Below are 22,105 nucleotides of genomic sequence, written 5' to 3' on the forward strand. Positions count from 1 at the left end.
GATTACCTGTTTCCACAGCAGCAGTTTGCCACAACATAATATCGTACCGATATCGTACCAACATAAAGTACCGATTAAGTTAACGTCTAACCGAACTATAACCGAGCAGTTCCATGTTGAAATTTCCCTTTCTAGTCTGCAGAGGGGTTGCTATACATAAAAGCTCGAAAGCAATTTCCATTGATTGAATTCAATGCGTATTTCTTATTTCCACTTTGGGGGGGGGGTAGGTAACGTGATGCCCCACATTGGTGTGGCAGGAGCGGATAGCAGGGAAGATTCAAGGGCAATCAAACAAATATCTAAAACATTTCACTGTAGCATAGTATCAGAAACATATTTTTTTTTAAATTGCAGAATTGGGACTGGCATCTTTTCAACACGAAAGCAAGGGCATCGAGTGGTACTGGGAACAATCCTAGTTGCGTTTCCCAATGTATTTCTTACCGATGTGGGAGGGGGGAAACCGGCAAATTTTCGTTTTGAAAGTGTGGCTGGGCGGGGGGGGGGAGGGGAGTGTAAAGGAACCCGGAATTCCACAAACCTCGGGAGTCTACAAGCCATAAGTCTATGAGGGTCGCGTGAGGGGGCATGACCCCGGAAGCGGAAGTGGCTGGGCGGAAGTGACTGGGCGGAAGTGGCGGCTTGTTGCTGTGCCGCCTGGGTTTGGAGTTTCTCCGGGTGGCGACGGGCCGTTAGTTCATCATGTCGATCGAAATCGAGTCGTCGGAGTGAGTTCCCTGGCTGGGCTCGGGGAGCGGGCGGCGTCGCTGCGTTGCTTTCGTGCCTCGGCGCCAGGCCTTTGTCCTCTTCCCATTTCGGCGCCAGGCCTTTGTCCTCTCCCCCCCCCCCCCCCCCGCTCCCGGGTTGCTGAGGAGGGAGCTTTTTCGTAGCTTGGTTGCAGTTGCTGGTACTCGGGGCGGGTGCATTTGCTCTGAGGCCACACAGGCAGTCCTGCCCCAGGGGCTTGGACTAGAAATTCAGTGTTTCCCAACCTTGGGCCTCCAGCTGTTTTTGGACTACAATTCCCATCATCCCTTGCCACTGGTCTTGCTATTCAGGGATGATGGGAGTTGTAGTTCCAAAACAGCTGGAGGCCCAAGGTTGGGAAACACTGGACTAGATGACCCTGGTGGTCTCTTAGGGACGCGGGTGCCGCTGTGGTCTAAACCCAGTGCCAGATTTAGACTGAACAAATGATATAAAGGATTAAGTTATAAAGAACATGCGATGAATGGTTTTAAAAGGAAAGGAAACCGAAGGCATAATAGGTTGAAAGGTATAATATTGAATAAGACTGGAAAGAGGGTAGGGAATTGCTGAATCTGATTGTGTAAAGGGAGATGTGAGGAAGTCAGGAAAGAGGGTTATAAAGATAGTAAGCAAGAAATAATTTTTTCTCTGTTTTTTGCTTTTTTTCTGATTATATCTCCTTTTTTTCATTTTTGAATTGTGCTGTTTTTGATTGTCTTTCCTTTTTGTTTTTTCTGATTGTGATATTTGTTTTGTTATGCTAAACCTTAATAAATATTATAAAATAAAAATAAAAATAAACCCAGTGCCAGATTTACAGTGGTACCTCGGGTTAAGAACTTAATTTGTTCTGGAGATCCATTATAAACCTGAAACTGTTCTTAACCTGAAGCACCACATTAGCCACATTGCCGAGGAGGGAGCTTTTCCGTAGCTTGGTTGCAGTTGCTTCTACTCGGTGCAGGTGCATTTGCTCTGAGGCCACCCAGGCAGTCCTGCCCCAGGGGCTTGGACTAGAATCAGTGTTTCCCAACCTTGGGCCTCCAGCTGTTTTTGGACTACAACTCCCATCATCCCGAGCTAGCAAGACCAGTGGTCAGGGATGATGGGAATTGTAGTTCAAAAACAGCTGGGTTGGGAAACACTGGACTAGATGACCCTGGTGGTCTCTTAGGGACGCGGGTGCCGCTCTGGTCTAAACCCAGCGCCAGATTTAGACTGAACAAATGATATAAAGAATTAAGTTATAAAGAACACGCGATGAATGGTTTTAAAAGGAAAGGAAACCGAAGGCATAATAGGTTGAAATGTATAATATTGAATAAGACTGGAAAGAGGGTAGGGGATTGCTGAATCTGATTGTGCAAAGGGGAACACAGAAAAAGGAGATGTGAGGAAGTCAGGAAAGAGGGTTATAAAGATAGTAAGCAAGAAATAATTTTTTCTCTGTTTTTTGCTTTTTTCTGATTATCTCTCCTTTTCTTCATTTTTGAATTGTGCTGTTTTTGATTGTCTTTCCTTTTTGTTTTTTCTGATTGTGATATTTGTTTTGTTATGCTAAACCTTAATAAATATTATAAAATAAAAATAAACCCAGTGCCAGATTTACAGTGGTACCTCGGGTTAAGAACTTAATTCGTTCTGGAGATCCATTATAAACCTGAAACTGTTCTTAACCTGAAGCACCACATTAGCCACATTGCCGAGGAGGGAGCTTTCTCGTAGCTTGGTTGCAGTTGCTGGTACTCGGTGCGGGTGCATTTGCTCTGAGGCCACCCAGGCAGTCCTGCCCCAGGGGCTTGGACTAGAAATTCAGTGTTTCCCAACCTTGTGCCTCCAGCTGTTTTTGGACTACAACTCCCATCATCCCGAGCTAGCAAGACCAGTGGTCAGGGATGATGGGAATTGTAGTCCCAAAACAGCTGGAGGCCCAAGGTTGGGAAACACTGGACTAGATGACCCTGGTGGTCTCTTAGGGACGCGGGTGCCGCTGTGGTCTAAACCCAGCGCCAGATTTAGACTGAACAAATGATATAAAGGATTAAGTTATAAAGAACATGCGATAAATGGTTTTAAAAGGAAAGGAAACCGAAGGCATAATAGGTTGAAATGTATAATACTGAATAAGACTGGAAAGAGGGTAGGGAATTGCTGAATCTGATTGTGTAAAGGGGAACACAGAAAAGGGAGATGTGAGGAAGTCAGGAAAGAGGGTTATAAAGATAGTAAGCAAGAAATAATTTTTTCTCTGTTTTTTGCTTTTTTCTGATTATCTCTCCTTTTTTTCATTTTTGAATTGTGCTGTTTTTGATTGTCTTTCCTTTTTGTTTTTTCTGATTGTGATATTTGTTTTGTTATGCTAAACCTTAATAAATATTATAAAATAAAAATAAAAATAAACCCAGTGCCAGATTTACAGTGGTACCTCGGGTTAAGAACTTAATTCGTTCTGGAGATCCATTATAAACCTGAAACTGTTCTTAACCTGAAGCACCACATTAGCTCTGGCTCCGGCCTGGTGGAACGCTCTGCCTCATGAGACCAGGGCCCTGCAGGATCTGATTTCTTTCCGCAGGGCCTGTAAGACAGAGTTGTTCCACCTGGCCTTTGACTTGGAGCCAATTTGATTCCCTCCCTCCCTCTCTCTTTTTTTTTCTTTTTCTTCTCCTCCTGCGATGAGGCTACATTTTAATATTTTAATGTTCCATTATTTTAATGTTGTATTTTATTTTTTGTTTTTAAGTTGTAATCATTCATCTTGTTTTTATTATTGTTTGTAAGCCGCTCTCAGCCCGGCCTTGGCTGGGGAGGGCGGGGTATAAATAAAAAAATATTATTATTATTAATGGGGCCTCCTGCTGCCTCGCTGCCGCTGCACGATTTCTGTTCTCATCCTGAAGCAAAGTTCTTAACCCGAGGTACTATTTCTGGGTTAGCAGAGTCTGTAACCTGAAGCGTATGTAACCCGAGGTACCACTGTAAGCTAAACAAGCTACAGTGGTACCTCGGGTTACAGGCGCTTCAGGTTACGTATGCTTCAGGTTACGTATGCTTCAGGTTACAGACTCCGCTAACCCAGAAATAGTCAGCTAAATCGCACTTTGCACATGTGCAGAAGCACTGAATCGCAACCCCGTGAGTTGCGAACGCTGCAGGTTGCAAATGTGCACCCCGCACAGATCACATTCGCAAACCAAGCGTCCACTGTATACCGTATTTCTTCCTGTGTATAACACGCCCCCATGTATAAGACAACCCCTATTTTTTGGGACCGCAACAAAAAAAATGGAGGGGGGAAATTGCCCAAAGTTGTTGAGCTTTTTACAAATACAGATACAAAACAAATGGTAACGTATATCCGTATTTCAATTCTTATTTTTTTCTAATTGACTTTCTTCCTCCTCAATGCAGGTCTAATTCCATATTTGGTAAACTGTTTCTTTCTCATTTCCTTTTTCCTAGTTTTCTCTATATTTTATACTTTTACACAATATTTTGTTTTGTAAAAATTACTCAAAGCAAGTCCAGGCATTGATTTTAGGACTCTGCTTTTTTTTTTTTTAAGGTAATCTCTATATTTTCCCCATTCTTTTTGGAATTTTTGTTTAGATTGTCTGCTAATTGTATCCATCATTTTGGTCAATTCAAGGTAATCAAATAATTTATCTTGCCACTCTTTTTGTTGGTACTATCTCTTTTTTCATTTTTTTTGCAATTAAGATTCTTGCTGCCGATGTTGCATACAGGAATATTCTCTTATTTTCACTTGCTACATAGGAGTCTAGTATGCCCAGCAGGAAAGTGTCTGTTTTTTAAAAAATAAAGGTTTGTTTAAACATTTTCTTCAGCTCTTCATATACCATATCCCAGAAGCTCTTAATTTTATTACAGGTCCACCACATGTGTAGCAGCGTCCCCTCTGCTTGATTACACCTCCAACACATTTTGGATTTTGTTTTATACATTTTGAATATTTTGCTAGGTGTTATGTACCATCTATAAAACATCTTTAGAAAATTTTCCTTTATGGCATCGCAAGCCATAAATCTCCAATTCCCATTCCATAATTTCCCCCACAATGAACCAGGATCTGATAAGTTTGGGGAAATGGATTGCTTATTCATCAGCTGCTGTATTTCCCCCCTCATTGCTCTGTATATGCCCTAGAGCAGTGTTTCCCAACCTTTGGTCTCTAGCTGTTTTTGGACTACACTTCCCATCATCCCTAACCACTGGTCTTGCTCGCTAAGTATGATGGGAGTTGTAGTCCAAAAACAGTTGGAGACCCAAGGTTGGGAAACACTGCCCTAGAGGACTGTATGCACATACAAAATTAATTGTTCCTCCTGTTTATTTCGCTCAGTGTTATCCGACTGATTATGCAGTACCTGAAGGAGAACAGTCTGCATCGTGCCTTGGCCACTCTACAGGAAGAGACCACAGTGTCACTGAACACAGTGGACAGCATTGAGAGTTTTGTTGCAGATATTAACAGTGGCCATTGGGACACAGTACTGCAGGCAATACAGTCATTAAAACTACCAGACAAAACACTTATTGATCTGTATGAGCAGGTAAGCACACTTTCTGCAGTAATATTAGTTCGTGTCTGATAGCACCTTTATCATTCACCAGAAAATAATCTCTTTCTCTGTAGCTTTGCATTTATAGTTTTATCTCCGTGAAGATGTAATGGGTTCCAACTAAGACTAAAATATTAGGTCTGAGAACAGTTGAACCAACTTTTTTCTGATATTTGCTGTTTTAATTTTTCACATTAATATATTTTGCAAGGAAATTGCAAGTTCATTAAAAAGTTAAGCATTTAAAATACATGTATTGAAAAATAACAGTGGCATTAAAAGGCTGTCAGAATAAATAATTATTCACCTGTCTTCTAGAAGTATGGTGGCACTTAAGGGTACTATTTCTCAACCATGCTAGTAATCGTCCTCTCCTGCTAAATACCAACCAAACCATAGATGGAGAGTATATCTAGAACTGTTTCCCATCATCACGTGATGCTGAGAATATTATGGCTTCAAATTCTGTTGTTTCCACATCAGTGTCGTTGGTGTCTGTGGTGAAGGGAAGGCATTTTTTTTGTACTCTTACCTGTAATTCAAAAAACTAGCCTCATATCATAAATGGAGTCTCATAAAGTGAGACTAGATAGATGCAGGAAGCATATTAATCTGGTGCTTGATGCGTTCAGGTGGGGTTCAGGGCTGACTCTCTTAGTATTAGTTGACTAATCCTTGTCATAATAAAGGCCAACAGAGCAAGATACGGATTTTGGTCACCACATTTTTCGCTCCATAAGACGCACCAGACCACAAGACGCACCTAGTTTTTGGAGGAGGAAAACAAGAAAAAAAAATATTCTGAATCTCAGAAGCCAGAACAGCAAGAGGGATCGCTGCGCAGTGAAAGCAGCAATCCCTCTTGCTGTTCTGGCTTCTGGGATAGCCGCGCAGCCTGCATTCGCTCCATAAGACGCACACACATTCCCCCTTACTTTTTAGGAGGGGAAAAGTGAGTCTTATAGAGCAAAAAATACGGTATCTGAAACCACTTCTCCATTTCTGAAACCTGCATACTTAAGCTGCCTGAAACTTTGATCTTCTGTTTGTGCAGCTTGCTCTTATACTGAATATGCGTACCACATTAAACATTAATGCTGCTTACTAATGCTGTTTTTCTTCTGATATTTCAGGTAGTTTTGGAATTGATAGAGCTTCGTGAATTGGGTGCTGCCAGATCTCTCCTGAGACAAACTGACCCAATGATCATGCTAAAGCAAACTCAGCCAGAGCGTTACATCCACCTTGAAAACCTTTTGGCCAGATCCTATTTTGATCCTCGTGAGGTATGCCTATACTAATCAAAAATCTGTTTTTATATACATTGGTACCTTGGTTCTCAAACTTAATCCGTTCCGGAAGTCCATTCCAAAACCAAAGCGTTCCAAAACCAAGGCACGCTTTCCCATAGAAAGTAATGCAAAATGGATTAATTCGTTCCAGACTTTTAAAAACAACCCCTAAAACAGCAATTTAACATGAATTTTACTATCTAACAAGACCATTGATCCATAAAATGAAAGCAGTATACAATGTACTGCAGTCACACAATCAATCAATCAGTCAGTCAGTCAGTAGCTGAACTGGGTTCCACACAGTCACAAAAAAAGAGCCGCAAAAAGGCAAAATAGCCAAAACAGACCTCAGCGTAACACTCAAAACGGAAGTGTGGCGCTCAAATCAGAAGTGTAACACTGAAAACGGAGCACATTTGGCTTCCAAAAAAAGTTCGTGAACTGGAACACTTACTTCCGGGTTTGCAGTGTTGGGGTTCCAAGTTGTTTGAGTACCAAGGCGTTTGAGAACCAAGGTACCACTGTATGTGTTATATAGCCTTTCAATTGATAATGGAAGTTAACATGATGGATAATGGGCTCTCCCGGCTCTCCCTCACTGAAAGTCTTTGGACAGAGACTGGACAGCCATCTGCTACAAATGCTGTAGCTCTTGGTTGCCTATAGTGAGTAGGGCATTAGACTAGTTCGCCTCCAAGGTCCCCTTCAATTTTACGATCCTCATACGGATTAGGAATTCCATCAGAAATGATGCCTAATGTTTTCAGCAATTTGCTTTTTTGAGTAAGTGGCATGCGAGTGTTGGGTTGGTACCATCAGGTCTCATTTAGGGGTCCTCTACCTCTCTTTTTAATCGGAACCAGTGAAGGCGGTGAAGGTCCTGTGTGAGTGTCTGGAGGCAGTTGGAGGATGGATGGCGGCTAACAGATTGAGGTTGAATCCTGACAAGACAGAAGTACTGTTTCTGAGGGACAGGGCAGGCGGTTGTGGAGGACTCCCTGGTTCTGAATGGGATAACTGTGCCTCTGAAGGACCAGGTGCACAGCCTGGGAGTCATTTTGGACTCACAGCTGTCCATGGAGGCACAGGTTAATTCTGTGTCCAGGGCAGCTGTCTACCAGCTCCATCTGGTACGCAGGCTGAGACCCTACCTGCCCACAGACTGTCTTGCCAGAGTGGTGCATGCTCTGCTTATCTCCGGCTTGGACTATTGAAATGCACTTTACATGGGGCTGCCTTTGAAGGTGACCCGGAAACTACAACTAATCCAGAATGCGGCAGCTAGATTGGTGACTGGGAGTGGCCCCCGAGACCACATAACACCAGTCTTGAAAGACCTACATTAGCTCCCAGTACATTTCCAAGCACAATTCAAAGTGTTGGTGCTGACCTTTAAAACCCTAAATGGCCTCGGCCTAGTATACCTGAAGGAGAGTCTCCACCACCATTGTTCTGCATGGACACTGAGGTCCAGCGCCGGGGACCTTCTGGCAGTTCCCTCACTGCGAGAAGTGAAGTTACAGGGAACCAGGCAGAGGGCCTTCTCGGTAGTGGCACCCGCCCTGTGGAACGCCCTCCCATCAGATGTCAAAGAAATAAACAACTATCAGACTTTTAGAAGACATCTGAAGGCAGCCCTGTTTAGGGAAGCTTTTAATACTGGATGAATCATTATATTTTAATATTCTGCTGGAAGCCGCCCAGAGTGGCTAGGGAAACACAGCCAGATGGGTGGGGTAAAAATTATTATTATTATTATTATTATTATTATTATTATTATTAGGTTGTGGAATTGTGGAGACCTTCTTCCCTTGTGTTTGCTGTGCTCCAAATGATACCTTCCACTCTTTGCTTTTCTGGTCTAAGTTTATGGGAGATGGAAGCAGTACAAATCTCTGCTTTGCCTTAATGAACAAAACAGATTGATACCTGTTGGATAAGTAGCTTTTCTTCATTCCAACTGGGAAGGGTCTTACCTTTTTTTAGAACAGTTGCTCCTACCAAGTTCCTTCAAGCCCTGAAAACTAAACTGAGGTATTCCGTTGTTCTGTGTTAGGCATATCCAGATGGGAGCAGCAAAGAGAAGCGGAGAGCTGCTATTGCCCAAGCCTTGGCCGGTGAAGTCAGTGTTGTGCCTCCATCTCGTCTTATGGCATTGCTGGGACAGGTATTCTCCCCCCCCCCCCCCCCAAGACTTACATTGTATGAAACTGAAAATAGAGATCCTTATTCATGAACTGCTGAAAGGTCCAGTATACCTGAAGGAGCATCTCCACCCCCATCGTTCTGCCCAGACACTGAGGGGGCCTTCTGGCGGTTCCCCCGCTGCGAAAAGCCAAATTACAGGGAACCAGGCAGAGGGCCTTCTCAGTAGTGGCACCCGCCCTGTGGAACACCCTCCCTTCAGATGTCGAGGAAAGAAACAACTATCTGACTTTTAGACGGCATCTGAAGGCAGCCCTGTTTAGGGAAGCTTTTAATGTTTAATAGGTTATTCTATTTTATTATTCTGTTGGAAGCCACCCAGAGTGGCTGGGGAAACCCAGCCAGATGGGCAGGATATAAATAATAAATTATTGTTGTTGTTGTTGTTGTTGTTGTTGTTGTTATTATTCAGTTAAATACAATTTGTTTTAGTAAAACCACAGTCTTCCAGTTCACATTTCAAAAGATTCTTTTCCTGGCATAGATTTAATAAATAAGTCTCAAGAACAAATCTATGTTCACAGACCCTTCGGCAGTGTAGGTGGATGATCATAGTCAAGTTTTTACCACTAAGGAAAGGTCACAGCTGATGTTTGAGATGCAACTTCCCAATGTAAGGTATATCAGTGTAAGGAATATCATTTAAAAAGTTACCAAGATCTGTGCCTTAATCCTCTTAATTTCTCAGGCACTGAAATGGCAACAGCACCAGGGACTCCTTCCTCCTGGTATGACAATTGATTTGTTCCGAGGCAAAGCAGCTGTCAAAGATGTTGAAGAGGAAAAGTTCCCCACACAACTGAGTCGGCATATTAAGGTGAGTCCCTGATTACCACTTGCTAGGAATGGGCCAAATTCTTCTTGAATTGTTGGCGTCCATCTGTCTCGAGAGACAATGGAGTACGTTTCCAGGGGTGAAGTCAAATGGCTGCCTTAGCAGCACCGAAGTGACTTCCCCTGGGCACAAGCCTGGAGTTTATTTAAATAACATGTAAAGGATACAGTGCAGTCGGACCTTGGTTTTCAAACAGCTTAGTTCTCGAACGTTTTGGCTCCCGAATGCCACAAACCTGGAAGTGGCTGTTCTGGTTTGCAAACTATTTTTGGAAGCCGAACGTCCGACGGGGCTTCCGCGGCTTCCGATTGGCTGCAGGAGATTCCTGTAGTTACATTCGAGATTGCTGACGGCTCTTGACTTTCAATCCCCTACATTTTAGTGATTAGTTTTGAAATCCTCCTTGCATGCCCGTAAGCTCTGAAAAGCACACTTTCTCTCATTGATGCCAATTTATATATATCTTGTAGATCCTGTTGCATGAAATGCAAAGTAGACGTATCTTTTCATCTGGCTTTTGAGTCATATTGAACTTGGGCTGGATCTAGACACATTAAAAAAATCCTTCAGGAAAACACTTTATAAACCTCATAATGGTAACACACGTTGCCAAAGACGGATCTCTACGTTGCCATCTGCTGACATAGTGTTATAATGCATTTTAAACGCTTTTTAAAAAACCTAATGTAGCTGAGTCCTTGGTCTGAATACCTGCTATATTTAAACACACAAGCAAGTTGATGAAACACATTTGTAGCCTTTCTCATTTTTATATTTGTAGCTGATATTGGACTAGAAATCAAGTGAGATCACTGGATGAAATAATTATTTTAACTGAAACTGTTTTTAGAATATATAAAAAATAAATTGTCCAGTAGAACCTTAGAGACCAATTAAGTTTGTTCTTGGTATAAGCTTTCGTGTGCATGCACACTTCTTCAGATACATGCACATGAAAGCTTATACCAAGAACAAACTTAGTTGGGCTCTAAGGTGCTACTGGACAATTTATTTATTTTTTTATATATTTCGACTGTGTCAGACCAACACGACTACCTACCTGTTTTTAGAATGTTTTAATTGTTTCAGAATGTTTTTGGTTTTTTTTAAGTGACTGTGTTTGCCTCCCTGGGCTACTTTGAGAGGAAAGACAAGATATAAAACAGGTCATTAAACTAAAATGATTAGATTAAGTTAAATTAAAGATGCATTTTTTGACTCACTTGCATACCAGACATGTACACAAGAATGCTAAATGGGTTTGTTATGTTTCTTGCTCAAAATGGCATCCAGTGGTGATTGATTGATTCCTTCCATCCACCTGTAGAGGGAGAATATAAAATAGGATTTTTATGATGAAAGTAACTTTTTCTTTGGCTAGGTTGAAAGCCATGAACCAAAGCATATACATAGTAATTGGGTTCAATCCAGATTTGCCCCTCTGGTAGCGACAAGCCCCCCTGAGATCCAGCAGAGGCTTCCTGCTAGAGAAAGGGGGTCAGACGATCTCCCCCAATTCTCTCTCAAGCACTACCTCTTACTTGTTCCTACTCTCAGAGCAGCTTTTCAGGGCGCTGCAGGGAGAAGGAGGAATTGGCAAAAATCACCTCGCTGCTCCATTTCTCCAGCAGGAGCTCTACGCTGCGCAATACAGATCTGTATCCACCCTATTTTAGTTCAGTTTCTGGAAGTTAACACAAATTAGGCTTTCATAAATATTTCATATTAAATTGGTACAAAATCTGTATGCTGCAAGCATTGTGGATACTTTTCCTCAGAAAGAGTTGCGCATTTTTAAAATATCCACAGAGTTTGAGCACTTAATGTGATGTGAGGGCTGAGGTTTTGTCATTATTTAGTCTAGGATAGTATCCTATTCCAGTGTCAGAGGGTTATTTATATGAAATTGGCATTGCGTGAAATCCTTCTTTTTGTTCCCTTAAAACAGTTTGGCCAGAAGTCTCATGTGGAGTGTGCTCGATTTTCCCCAGATGGTCAGTATCTGGTCACTGGCTCTGTTGATGGGTTCATTGAAGTATGGAACTTCACCACTGGCAAAATCAGGAAGGTAAAACACTGCATGGCCTTTCAAGTGGATTGTTCAGTACATAGTTTGTGTTTTGACAGTAAAGCCCTTAGCTTGCACTCATTTAACTTGTGCGCATTCAGATTTAGACAATAAAATAAAACAAGGAAGGGGGGAATGAAGGGGGCGACATTCTGGGGGAAATTACTTTGGCAATCCCACCCACCATTGAACCCAGTGGGCTTTGACTATCTACAATTTTGGCATTAGGAGCGACCCCCAGAACATAAGCCCCACGTAAGTTGTGGGCTTACGGTACTAAATTCAGGTAAATAAGCAACATTTATGATTTGTGTAGTTTCCCCAATGGAACTGGAGTGTAACTAGGAACTCTGAATGCACAGTGCATTTGAATTTTAAAACAATACAAATTTGACACTTGTCAGCATCATTTTCAAGACTGAGCAACTTGTTCAAAGTCCCAGGGCGGTCTGCAGCAATTTGAAATACAACACTAAAAACATTTAAAACGTACAATTACAAGAAAAATGGAATCACAAAAAATAAAGTGGGTTCTGAAAATATAGGTCTCAAGTGACAAAGATGTTATGTAGGCTTCCAAACCAAGCGTTTTTGGGAATCCTGCTTTTACCATGTAACACCTAGTGCTAGATTTGGTAGACTAAATCTTGATTTAATTGCATTAAGAAGATGCATTAAATCAAGATTTGCTTCAGCATCTATTATAAAGAATCTCATGTGTAAGACCTAAGAAAGGCTTCTAACTTTGAGCTCCACTGCTGGTCACATTAGTAAGGTAAAGGTAAAGGACCCCTGGACAGTTAAGTCCAGTCAGAAGCGTCTGTGGGGTTGTGGCGGTCATCTCACTTCAGCTAAGGGAGCCAGCGTTTGTCCACAGACAGCTTTCCAGGTCATGTGGCCAGCATGACTGAACCATTTATGACACAACGGGACATTCCAACAGAAGCCATTTACCTTCCCGCCGCAGCAGTACCTATTTATCTACTTGCACTGGTGTGCTTTCGAACTGCTAGGTTGGCAGAAGCTGGGACAGAGCAACAGGAGCTCACCCCATTGCGGGGATTTGAACCGCCGACCAAAAGGCTCAGTAGTTCAGGCCCCAGCGCCATTAGACAGTACTGTTTAGACATGAGTAAGTCAGCTCCTTTGGTATGACTCTTATACGCATTGCTGTTCCTGGTGGCTCTTTTTTCTCCTTCAGTGACTGATCCTTTGTTCATTACTTCATCTAGGATCTGAAATACCAAGCTCAGGATAACTTTATGATGATGGATGATGCGGTTCTATGCATGTGTTTCAGTAGGGATACAGAAATGCTGGCAACTGGAGCACAGGATGGGAAGATCAAGGTATGCACTTTGGGGAATGAGAGGAGAGAAAACTGATCCAGAGAGGGGATCTTAAGCCATGTTTCCTAAACTTTTGAGAGCTGAGGCCTACTTCTTTCTGAATTAAAACAAGATTCACTGTTATACCCAGAAAGTGTAAGACTGGTCTAGCGCAGGGATCAGCAAACTAAGGCCTGTGGGCTGGATCGGGCCCAATTGCCTTCAGGATCTGGCCCACGGACTGTCCGTGGATCAGGGTGGGGTTTCTGTTCGTTTGGGCTGCGCCATTCCATCCCCTCCTCTCCCTCATACACACTGCGGCGCCGCTACCTCCCTCCCTCCTCCTGGCTTCTCCCCACCCTGCCTAGAGGAGGAAGGGGGCTGGCTGAGCGCCATTTTAAGCTGCCCCTCTCCGGAGCCAGCCCTTTCACGCCGCTCATCTTCCCGCCACTGCTGCCACCCTGGTGCTCCTGTGGGCCAGAGAGCGGAGCAGACAAGCTCACTCCGCCTACCCACGAGAAGCAGCAGTGGGGGTGGTGGCGGCAGCTCCTGGGAAGGTAAGCTCAGCAGCTGGGGATGGGGAGGAGGACTACTTGCCCTCCTCGCCTCTTCTTCCAGCTCCACCCCCACCCCCCGGTGCTCCTTCTCTGACCTGCCACAAGGTCTGAGGGACAGTGGACCGGCCCACAGCTAAAAAAAATTGCCTAGAGATGAAAGTGATGGACTATATGGAAATGGCTGAGATGACTGGCAGAATCCGGGACCAGGGAGAAGAGTCACTGGAAGAAGATTGGAAAAAATTTAAAGTATATATTCAAAAATATTGTAAAATTAAGGACTGTTAGAAAGATGTTGGAAAAAGAAAACTAGATGGTTTTGGTTGAAATGACATAAAGGACTAAGTAAAGACGAGTTGATGAAATTGACGAAAAGAGAGGATGTTAAATTGTAATATATTATGTTAAACTACTTAAATGAAAATAAGGTTGGAAGGGTTTGCTGAAATAACGATCTGAATTAGAATACAAAATTGGGAGGTGAGAGGAGGTCAAGGAAATAAGTAAAGGAAGAAAGTTATGCAAAGGATTAATTAGTTTTTTCTATTTTTATTTTTCTCTTTTGGCGTTGTTATGTCTTTTTGTATTCTGTATTTTATATTTTGTATTTTGTAATTTTCTTTTCTTCTTTTTGTTATTCTTAAATTTTGAATAAATATTTATATATATATATATATATATATATATATATATATATATATATATTGCCTAGCCCTGGTCTAGTGTCTCTGCAGTCTCTTTCCAGATTGGAAGGCTTGTAGGTAGGGAGCTGTGCCTCATGAAGGTACATTACAGACAGCTCCCTTGGGGGAGGGTGTCATTCTGCTACTTCTCTGCATCAGGAATCATCAAACAATTCTCTCACAACTGACAGAGAGGCATAGCAGAATTCCTTACCTTCTCACTCGACAGACGCTGATTTGAAAGGAGGCACGGCCATAACAGTAACTCATGCAAAAATGTTAGGGCAGCTTCCTCTGTGGGCAAGAATTGGGGGTTCACAATAGTCTGTCTGGTTGTGATTCTCTTGCAGACCACAGTTTCATTATGCAGTTACAGACCCAGTAAGAACAAATTAAAACATCCAAATCATGCAAGTTCTAACATACGATAATTTAAAATAGGTGGGATGTATATAAACTAGGGACAGAAACAATTATACAATGAAATTAACAGAATTCCTTTACGAGTCTTGTTATAAGAAAAAGAAAAATCAGCAGGATCTTCTCAAGTTTTTATAATAGTCAATAACAAGAAATTCCAACTAGCCTGAAGTTGGTGGCTTTCCAGGGACAGAAATAAATTGCACATGATTTTCTATTTCCCTCTCCTCTACCCAGGTTTGGAAGATTCAGAGTGGGCAGTGTTTGAGGCGATTCGAAAGAGCACACAGCAAAGGTGTCACCTGCCTGAGTTTTTCAAAGGACAGCAGTCAGATTCTTAGTGCCTCTTTTGACCAAACAATCAGGTACCTTTCATTTTGCTAAGTTTTGCTATTCAGCCTTACTTGGTTGGGCGACGTTAATATAGCTTTTATTCTGCGGCAGGATTCATGGCTTGAAGTCTGGCAAGACTCTCAAAGAATTTCGTGGTCATTCATCATTTGTTAACGAAGCCACATTTACACAGGATGGGCATTACATTATCAGCGCATCTTCGGATGGCACTGTGAAGGTAAGATCAGCCTACTGGCCTTTGGTAGCTGTTTATTTTGCTTGCTTAGCTGAAGTGTTTGCTCATTTCACTTTTGTAAAGAAAATTCTCACCAGCTTGGATTGTGGGAGTAAAACATACATTTAATACTTTCTATATCACAAGTCTTCTCTGCCTGTTGCAGCTTCTTAAAATATTATGAAGTAGCATTTCTCTGAAGAGATGCCATAGTTGAAGCCAAGCTGTTTTCTAGAAGCATTGTAGATATTTGATTAATCAGCTGTTTAGTAGGTTGTATTTTTTTATGTATTTTTTTGGCTTGTTTTAAATACCAGTACCATCAGTACCAGACCTTAACCACCAATTATGGACTGGCTTTTTTAAATAAAAAAGTAGACCATCATTGTTATTTTAAACTAGTAAAGCAAAAAAATCAGTGCAGTTCTGAAAAGTTTAATCTGTCACCATGATTCATAATGGCATCCAACTGTATCAAAACACAAACAAAAACCTGCTCCTTGATTACAGGAGCCACCATGCAAATTTCGTTGTATTTTAAGAAGTGTCAACGTGCATAGCAAACAAGCAACTTTCCAAACTATATAGTACATTTATATGTCTATGTTTTGAAGGGATGTGGTCCTCACCATATCGTGAAACATTACTATCATTTTGCAGAAGTGGAATTCCATTTCTTGGCATGCTGCCAAGGTGTGACAGAACTCTGGAGCTGGGCTTATATATGTTATGTGACGGTACTGATCTTTTCTCCTTTGTTCTGTTTTCCAGGTTTGGAATATGAAGACTACAGAGTGTTGTAACACTTTCAAATCACTCGGCAGCACAGCTGGGACAGACATCACCGTCAACAGTGTGGTTTTGCTGCCTAAGAATCCGGAACACTTTGTTGTTTGCAACAGATCAAACACAGTTGTCATTATGAACATGCAGGGGCAGGTATGTTATCGGAGGACAACAGGTTTGAAATGACTGGGAACACGTCCTCTTGGATTTGGGAAGATTCTGTTTCTTTAGTCCAGATTCCTTCACTTCTCCCTTTCTAAATGATTTGTGGGGCTGTTTGTAAGTCATTGTGACTAAATAGGATTCTGGACTCAATATGTCCGATATTCTGGACTCCAAAAGTAATAATTGCAAGCCCTGTTCTCATTAGCATTCTCAGCAGTGCTGAAGCAGAGAATATGGGATGGATCCCTGAGGGTTATGCTGCTTCTGTTTTCCCTTAGGTCTAATTATGTGTTGTTTGATCTATGGGATCCTTCGGTATATTTCAAGCAATTCACTCACCCAACAAATGTGCAGCTGATTTAAATACCAATATATATTGACTTTGTAGATTGTGAGAAGCTTCAGCTCTGGGAAGAGGGAAGGTGGTGACTTTGTCTGCTGTGCCCTTTCTCCACGAGGCGAGTGGATCTACTGTGTGGGTGAAGACTTTGTGCTGTACTGTTTCAGCACAGTGACTGGCAAGCTGGAGAGAACGTTGACGGTAAGTAGCAGAGACGGCAGCATGTGCATCTTTGTAAACACCTTATGAAGTGCTGGGTATGACCTGATCCCAGTTTGGAAGTTGTAATTTTACCACAAGCAGGTGAGACCTTCTGTCTCAAAGGTTTAGTCCCCCTACACTTGATCTTAGCTAAAAGGCTGATAAATGGTTTGCATAAAGTACCGTGTTTTTCGCTCTATAAGACTGGTCTGGTGTGACCACAAGATGCACTTAGTTTTTGGAGGAGGAAAACAAGAAAAAAAATATTCTGAATCTCAGAAGCCAGAACAGCAAGAGGGATTGTGCAGTGAAAGCAGCAATCCCTCTTGCTGTTCTGGCTTCTGGGATAGCTGCGCAGCCTGCATTCGCTCCATTAATTCCCCCTTACTTTTTAGGAGGGAAAAGGTGAGTCTTATAGAGCAAAAAATATGGTAATACATTTAAAATAAGTGTTTTTTCAGTCCAAGGCCAAACCTTTAGCCAGAAGCATGTGCTGTAGCTGCTGTGTAACTGCTCCCAAAAAGATCTCCCTCTGCCATAACATTTAGTAATGCAAAACTCATGACATGCCACTGAGCATTTTCTCATCTCAGCTACCTTTTTTGGCTGCAGCTAATGGAGATTATAGGGACGCGGGTGGCGCTGTGGATTAAACCACAGAGCCTAGGACTTGCCGATCAGAAGGTCGGCGGTTCGAATCCCCGCGACGGGGTGAGCTCCCGTTGCTCGGTCCCTGCTCCTGCCAACCTAGCAGTTCGAAAGCACGTCAAAGTGCAAGTAGATAAATAGGTACCGCTCTGGCGGGAAGGTAAACGGCGTTTCCGTGCGCTGCTCTGGTTCGCCAGAAGCGGCTTAGTCATGCTGGCCACATGACCCAGAAGCTGTATGCCGGCTCCTTTGGCCAATAAAGTGAGATGAGCACTTCAACCCCAGAGTCGGCCATGACTGGACCTAATGGTCAGGGGTCCCTTTACTTTACCTAATGGAGATTATGCTGCATTCCTCATTTTTTAATCATTCAGGGGAGAAAAGGATCCTGACAACGATGCTTTTGCATTACTTGTGAATGTTCTAAGCATGTCAAGGATATCGTCTCAGTAGTCCATACAACACCCCTTGCTAAGTACTTAAGTTTTCTTATCTCCATTTTTGCTGGTGGGTGATGGGAATTGAGAGTCCCTATTAAGCACATTGCAGAGAGGAGCTGAACTGGAGATTTCCTTGCTTTTCATTTACTGTGATGCGAATCCCAGCCATGCTTCTGCAAATGGAAGGGCTCCTTCCGCTTACACAGAGGGAGGAGATCCAGCAGAGGATCTTAGCAGCAGCAGGGGTGACCTAGTTTTTGCCGATGTGCTTGGAGCTCCCTTCACACCTCTCATGCTGTCCCAGAGGCTCCACCTTGGTACACTCTAGGCTAGGAAGGCAGAAAAGCAAATGAAAATGCTTAAATCGGACCAGGGAACCCCCACTCTGCAGAGGTTTCTCATCTGGCCTGTGGGGCCTCTCCTCCTTGATCCCACCACTACTCCTCTGTTTTTTGCCAGGGAGGGGGCTTTTCTTCCTCTCCAGCCAGCAGAGAAATATAGTAAATTGCAGGTGTTGGACCATCAGTCTTGTTGGTACCCTGTTAGTGGGGCGCTTTTGTCCCTTGCCTCCACTGTGATCTGAGTTCACACAAGATAGCCTATAGCTGTAGTTTGCATTGTAAAAAGATCTACCATTTGATCCAATGGGCTGGGGATTGTGGCGGGGGGTGGAGATTCTAATGCAAATTGCAGGGCCGGCCAATCTGGATGAGGACAACTGAGTGGGGAGAGGGGTAAAGGATTAAAGACAGGCTTCCTAGCCCCACAAGCTACTGGGTGTACTGGCGCCTGCAATTTACAGTGGTGGAAAAACCTTCCATTGAAATTTTTGGAATGTGCTGACTGTAAGAGACAGATTGTGGCTGTTTTCCTGAATTATGCCCATCTATAGGTATTATTTGCTGGTGGGGGGAGGCAGAGGAATGGCTGCACCTCTGATGGCAAGCAGGCCCTAACACAGGGGTCGGCAACGTGCGGCCCATGGGCCGGAAGCGGCCCACGGAGGCCGTTTAACCAGTCCACGAGCCACCCCAGAACTGAGCCGCCCGCTCAGGGAGTCCTGGCGCACTGTGCTAAACCTGCACCGCGCGGGGACTCGCTTCCACGGCTCCGGAAATCGCATCTGCGCAGGCGCTGGAAACCGCAGACATGCGCGTTCATGCGCACGTGCGATCCGGTGTGATCCAGCCCACGGAGGGATCTCCGCGGGACCGATCCGGCCCAGGCAAGGTAAACCTTGCCGACCCCTGCCCTAACATATTGCCATAAGAGAATGTTTCCCGACTCCTGCTCTAAAGTCTTCTCTCGCACATTCCTAAACACCTCTGCTATTTAGTCTCCTTCCCTGAATTGCATCCTCAGCCCTAGCATATCATTTCCCTCAAATCCCCATACAGTGGTACCTCGGGATGCGAAAGGGATCCGTTCCGGAGCCCCGTTCGCATCCTGAATGGAACGTAAGACGCGACTGCGCATACGCAGGTCACGTTTTGTCGCTTCCGTGCATGCATGTGACGTCATTTTGAGTGTGCGCAAGCAGTGAAACCCGGAAGTAAAGCACTCCATTAGTTCCGGGTTGCCGCGAAGCGCAACCCGAAAGCGCTCAACCTGAAGCACATTCAACCCGAGGTATGACTGTATTTGTCACCTCTGTATTGTCCTCTTCTATGGCAAGGATGGGAATCCCAGGCCTGGAGGTGAAATGCGGCCCTTGAGGCCTCTCTTATGCAGCCCCAGAACTCTCCCCACGCCACACATCCTTCCTAGTCACTCCACTCACCAGCCCTGTTTTGCAACCTCCTTGAGGGCTTTTTCCTGGCTGGAATGCATCCTTGAACTCTGATGGTGCCTGCTCCTTGCCCAGGTAGAAGATGGAGAGAGGGATGTGTATGTAATTGTGTCTAGAAACTAGCCTACTGCACAAAGGTAAAATTCCATTCATTGCTCCACCTCCTCCTGCCTCTGGCCCCAGCCACCTCTGGCACGCAGCTCCCACAAGATTGTACAGAAGGGATTGAGAAGCTCTTGTGCTGGAAAAGTTTCCCCACACCTGCCTTCTCTATGGCATCTTTGCTAGGCGGCTTATCCCCTACTTTTCTTCTGCAAAGATGTATACACATGAACTACCTGGCAAATGACTTCCGATAAGCCTGCTTTAGAAGAACATTATCAGGCATATATATCCCTCACTATGAACTGGGCAGGATGTACAAATTATTTCTGGGATGTTAATACTATGTCTTCACCCTTCACGCTTGCAGATTTTGAGTTAAATTCTAGGAAAGATTAATTAACTTTCTTTTACACCCAGGTACACGAAAAGGATGTTATTGGTATCGCTCACCATCCCCACCAAAACTTGATTGCTACCTATAGTGAAGATGGGCTGCTGAAACTCTGGAAACCATAAACTGATTTTTTAATTCCCTCCAGTTCATGGAGATCTTGAATGCAATGGCACAGTGCATTGTGGGGTGGTTTTCAGTTCCTAGGAGGTCCAAAAGTTATCTCAGCTGAATATAAATTTCATATTAAGATGTCCCAATAAATTAGCAATTTATTTATTGCAAATAAATGCAATAAATCCAGTTAGTAGAATATTTGCTAGTTGCTTGCCCCGGTGTAGCACTTTGCTGCAAAGGGAAAAAAAATCCTTTAAGATGTATTTCCTGTTTGTTTTAATTGAATGTTAAATGTAAATATTGTTCTGGCTAAGGCAAAGTGAAGAAAAGCAAACATTTGGTGTTTCTGTGAAATTGATTTCATCCATGTTCTGTCCCAACTATCCCATGGAAATAAGGTGTATTCTACTTAAAACAGACACATTTCTTGCCAAAGCTAAGCTTTTTAAAATTCCATCAGTTTTAATGGACATGTTAAGAAGAGAATACGGTCCATTAACAGGCATGGGGCTTCAAAGCATTTAACTTTGGCTGGGGAGTGGATAAATCTTCTGAACTTCTCAAAATGAATCCCCAGTAACGTTCTTGTGGAGTTTTCTGCTCTGGGTAACACATTTGACTTTATTCTCCTTTTAAAATATAGCTTTGTCTGGATTAGCTTAGAAAATATAGTTTTATAGATTTCTTTTTGCAGTGTTCCAAAATATGTGTGAGCTTTAGTCAATCTTGCTTATTGTCCTAGTAAATAAGCCTCATCTAGCTAGTGTCTGGTCTTGATCTTAAGCCACCTTGACTGATGATCAAACTTGTTCAGTGGTCATTTTCTGATTTCTAGACTTGTGTAGCTTTTATTTGGAGCCATTTGTTTGGTGGTACTTTATTTTTTAAGTGTGCCTATTATACAATAAAGTATTGCTACAAAAGCATCTGCCTTGTGTAGGGGTCTAGCTTTCCTTTTTGAACTTGTAAAAGCTGATTTCCAGCCCTTGGAATGGTCACTGTTGTCAAAACAGCCGCTGGCAGTTGCTTTTTTGAGTTGGGCCTCTGTGCAAGCAGCCACTTACCGTTCAAAATGTGATTAGGATTCTCACCTGATAACCTGCAGTTATCTGTTGCATGAACTAATTATGCTTACGTATGTTGAGGTGTTGCCTTATGTGTAGTTTTAACCAAGGGTTGTCCTTTATCAAGCAAATCACTGAGCATGTATCTGGTGCAACGGGACAGTGTGCCTGGCTGTTAACCAGAAGGTTGGTAGTTCCTGCTCATCCAGGGACATCTGTGGGCAGGATTCCTGTATTGTAGGGGGTTGGACTAGATGATCATTCCTCCCAACTCTACAATTCTATCGTGTTTTATGTGCTTTTCCTCCCAAGCGTTGGGAACCATAGAGTAGGTTTTCTTATCCAATACCTTACAGTAGAGAGAAAAATAGGACAGCTTTGCTACATATCCAGCAGACCGATATAAAACATGCTAATATTGCAGTGTTTGGGTGGAAAGGCAGAGCCAGCTAAGCTCTTCTGGAGCAGAGATAGGACTTGTTGTTGTTTAGTCGTTTAGTTGTGTCCGACTCTTCGTGACCCCCTGGACCAGAGAACGCCAGGCACTCCTGTCCTCCACTGCCCCCCGCAGCTTGGTCAGACTCATGCTGGTAACCTCGAAAACACTATCCAACCATCTCGTCCTCTGTCGCCCCCTTCTCCTTGTGCCCTCCATCTTTCCCAACATCAGGGTCTTCTCCAGGGAGTCTTCTCTTCTCATGAGGTGGCCAAAGTACTGGAGCCTCAGCTTCACAATCTGTCCTTCCAGTGAGCACTCAGGGCTG

The 22,105-nt window shown here is 43.3% G+C and overlaps 1 protein-coding gene across 1 annotated transcript; it reads left to right on the plus strand.

The window, feature by feature from the left end:
- Positions 1-598: 598 nt before the first annotated feature.
- Positions 599-21,203, plus strand: SMU1 (SMU1 DNA replication regulator and spliceosomal factor). Its single transcript, XM_079959537.1, has 12 exons — positions 599-731; positions 5,117-5,327; positions 6,470-6,622; positions 8,688-8,798; positions 9,525-9,653; positions 11,620-11,739; positions 12,972-13,088; positions 14,965-15,092; positions 15,172-15,298; positions 16,067-16,234; positions 16,635-16,787; positions 20,187-21,203. The coding sequence occupies exons 1-12, from the start codon at positions 706-708 to the stop codon at positions 20,283-20,285; spliced, it is 1,542 nt and encodes a 513-aa protein (XP_079815663.1). The 5' UTR covers positions 599-705; the 3' UTR covers positions 20,286-21,203.
- Positions 21,204-22,105: the final 902 nt, after the last annotated feature.

Source organism: Podarcis cretensis (genome assembly GCF_951804945.1).
Source record: "Podarcis cretensis genome assembly, chromosome: 17".
NCBI classification, from domain to species: Eukaryota; Metazoa; Chordata; class Lepidosauria; order Squamata; family Lacertidae; genus Podarcis; species Podarcis cretensis.

Excerpts from the sequence above, each read along its gene's own strand:
- SMU1 (XM_079959537.1), top strand. The coding sequence starts at position 706 with ATGTCGATCGAAATCGAGTCGTCGGA. Across the intron at positions 732-5,116 it reads ATCGAAATCGAGTCGTCGGA|TGTTATCCGACTGATTATGC; the intron begins GTGAGTTCCCTG and ends TATTTCGCTCAG. Across the intron at positions 11,740-12,971 it reads CCACTGGCAAAATCAGGAAG|GATCTGAAATACCAAGCTCA; the intron begins GTAAAACACTGC and ends TACTTCATCTAG.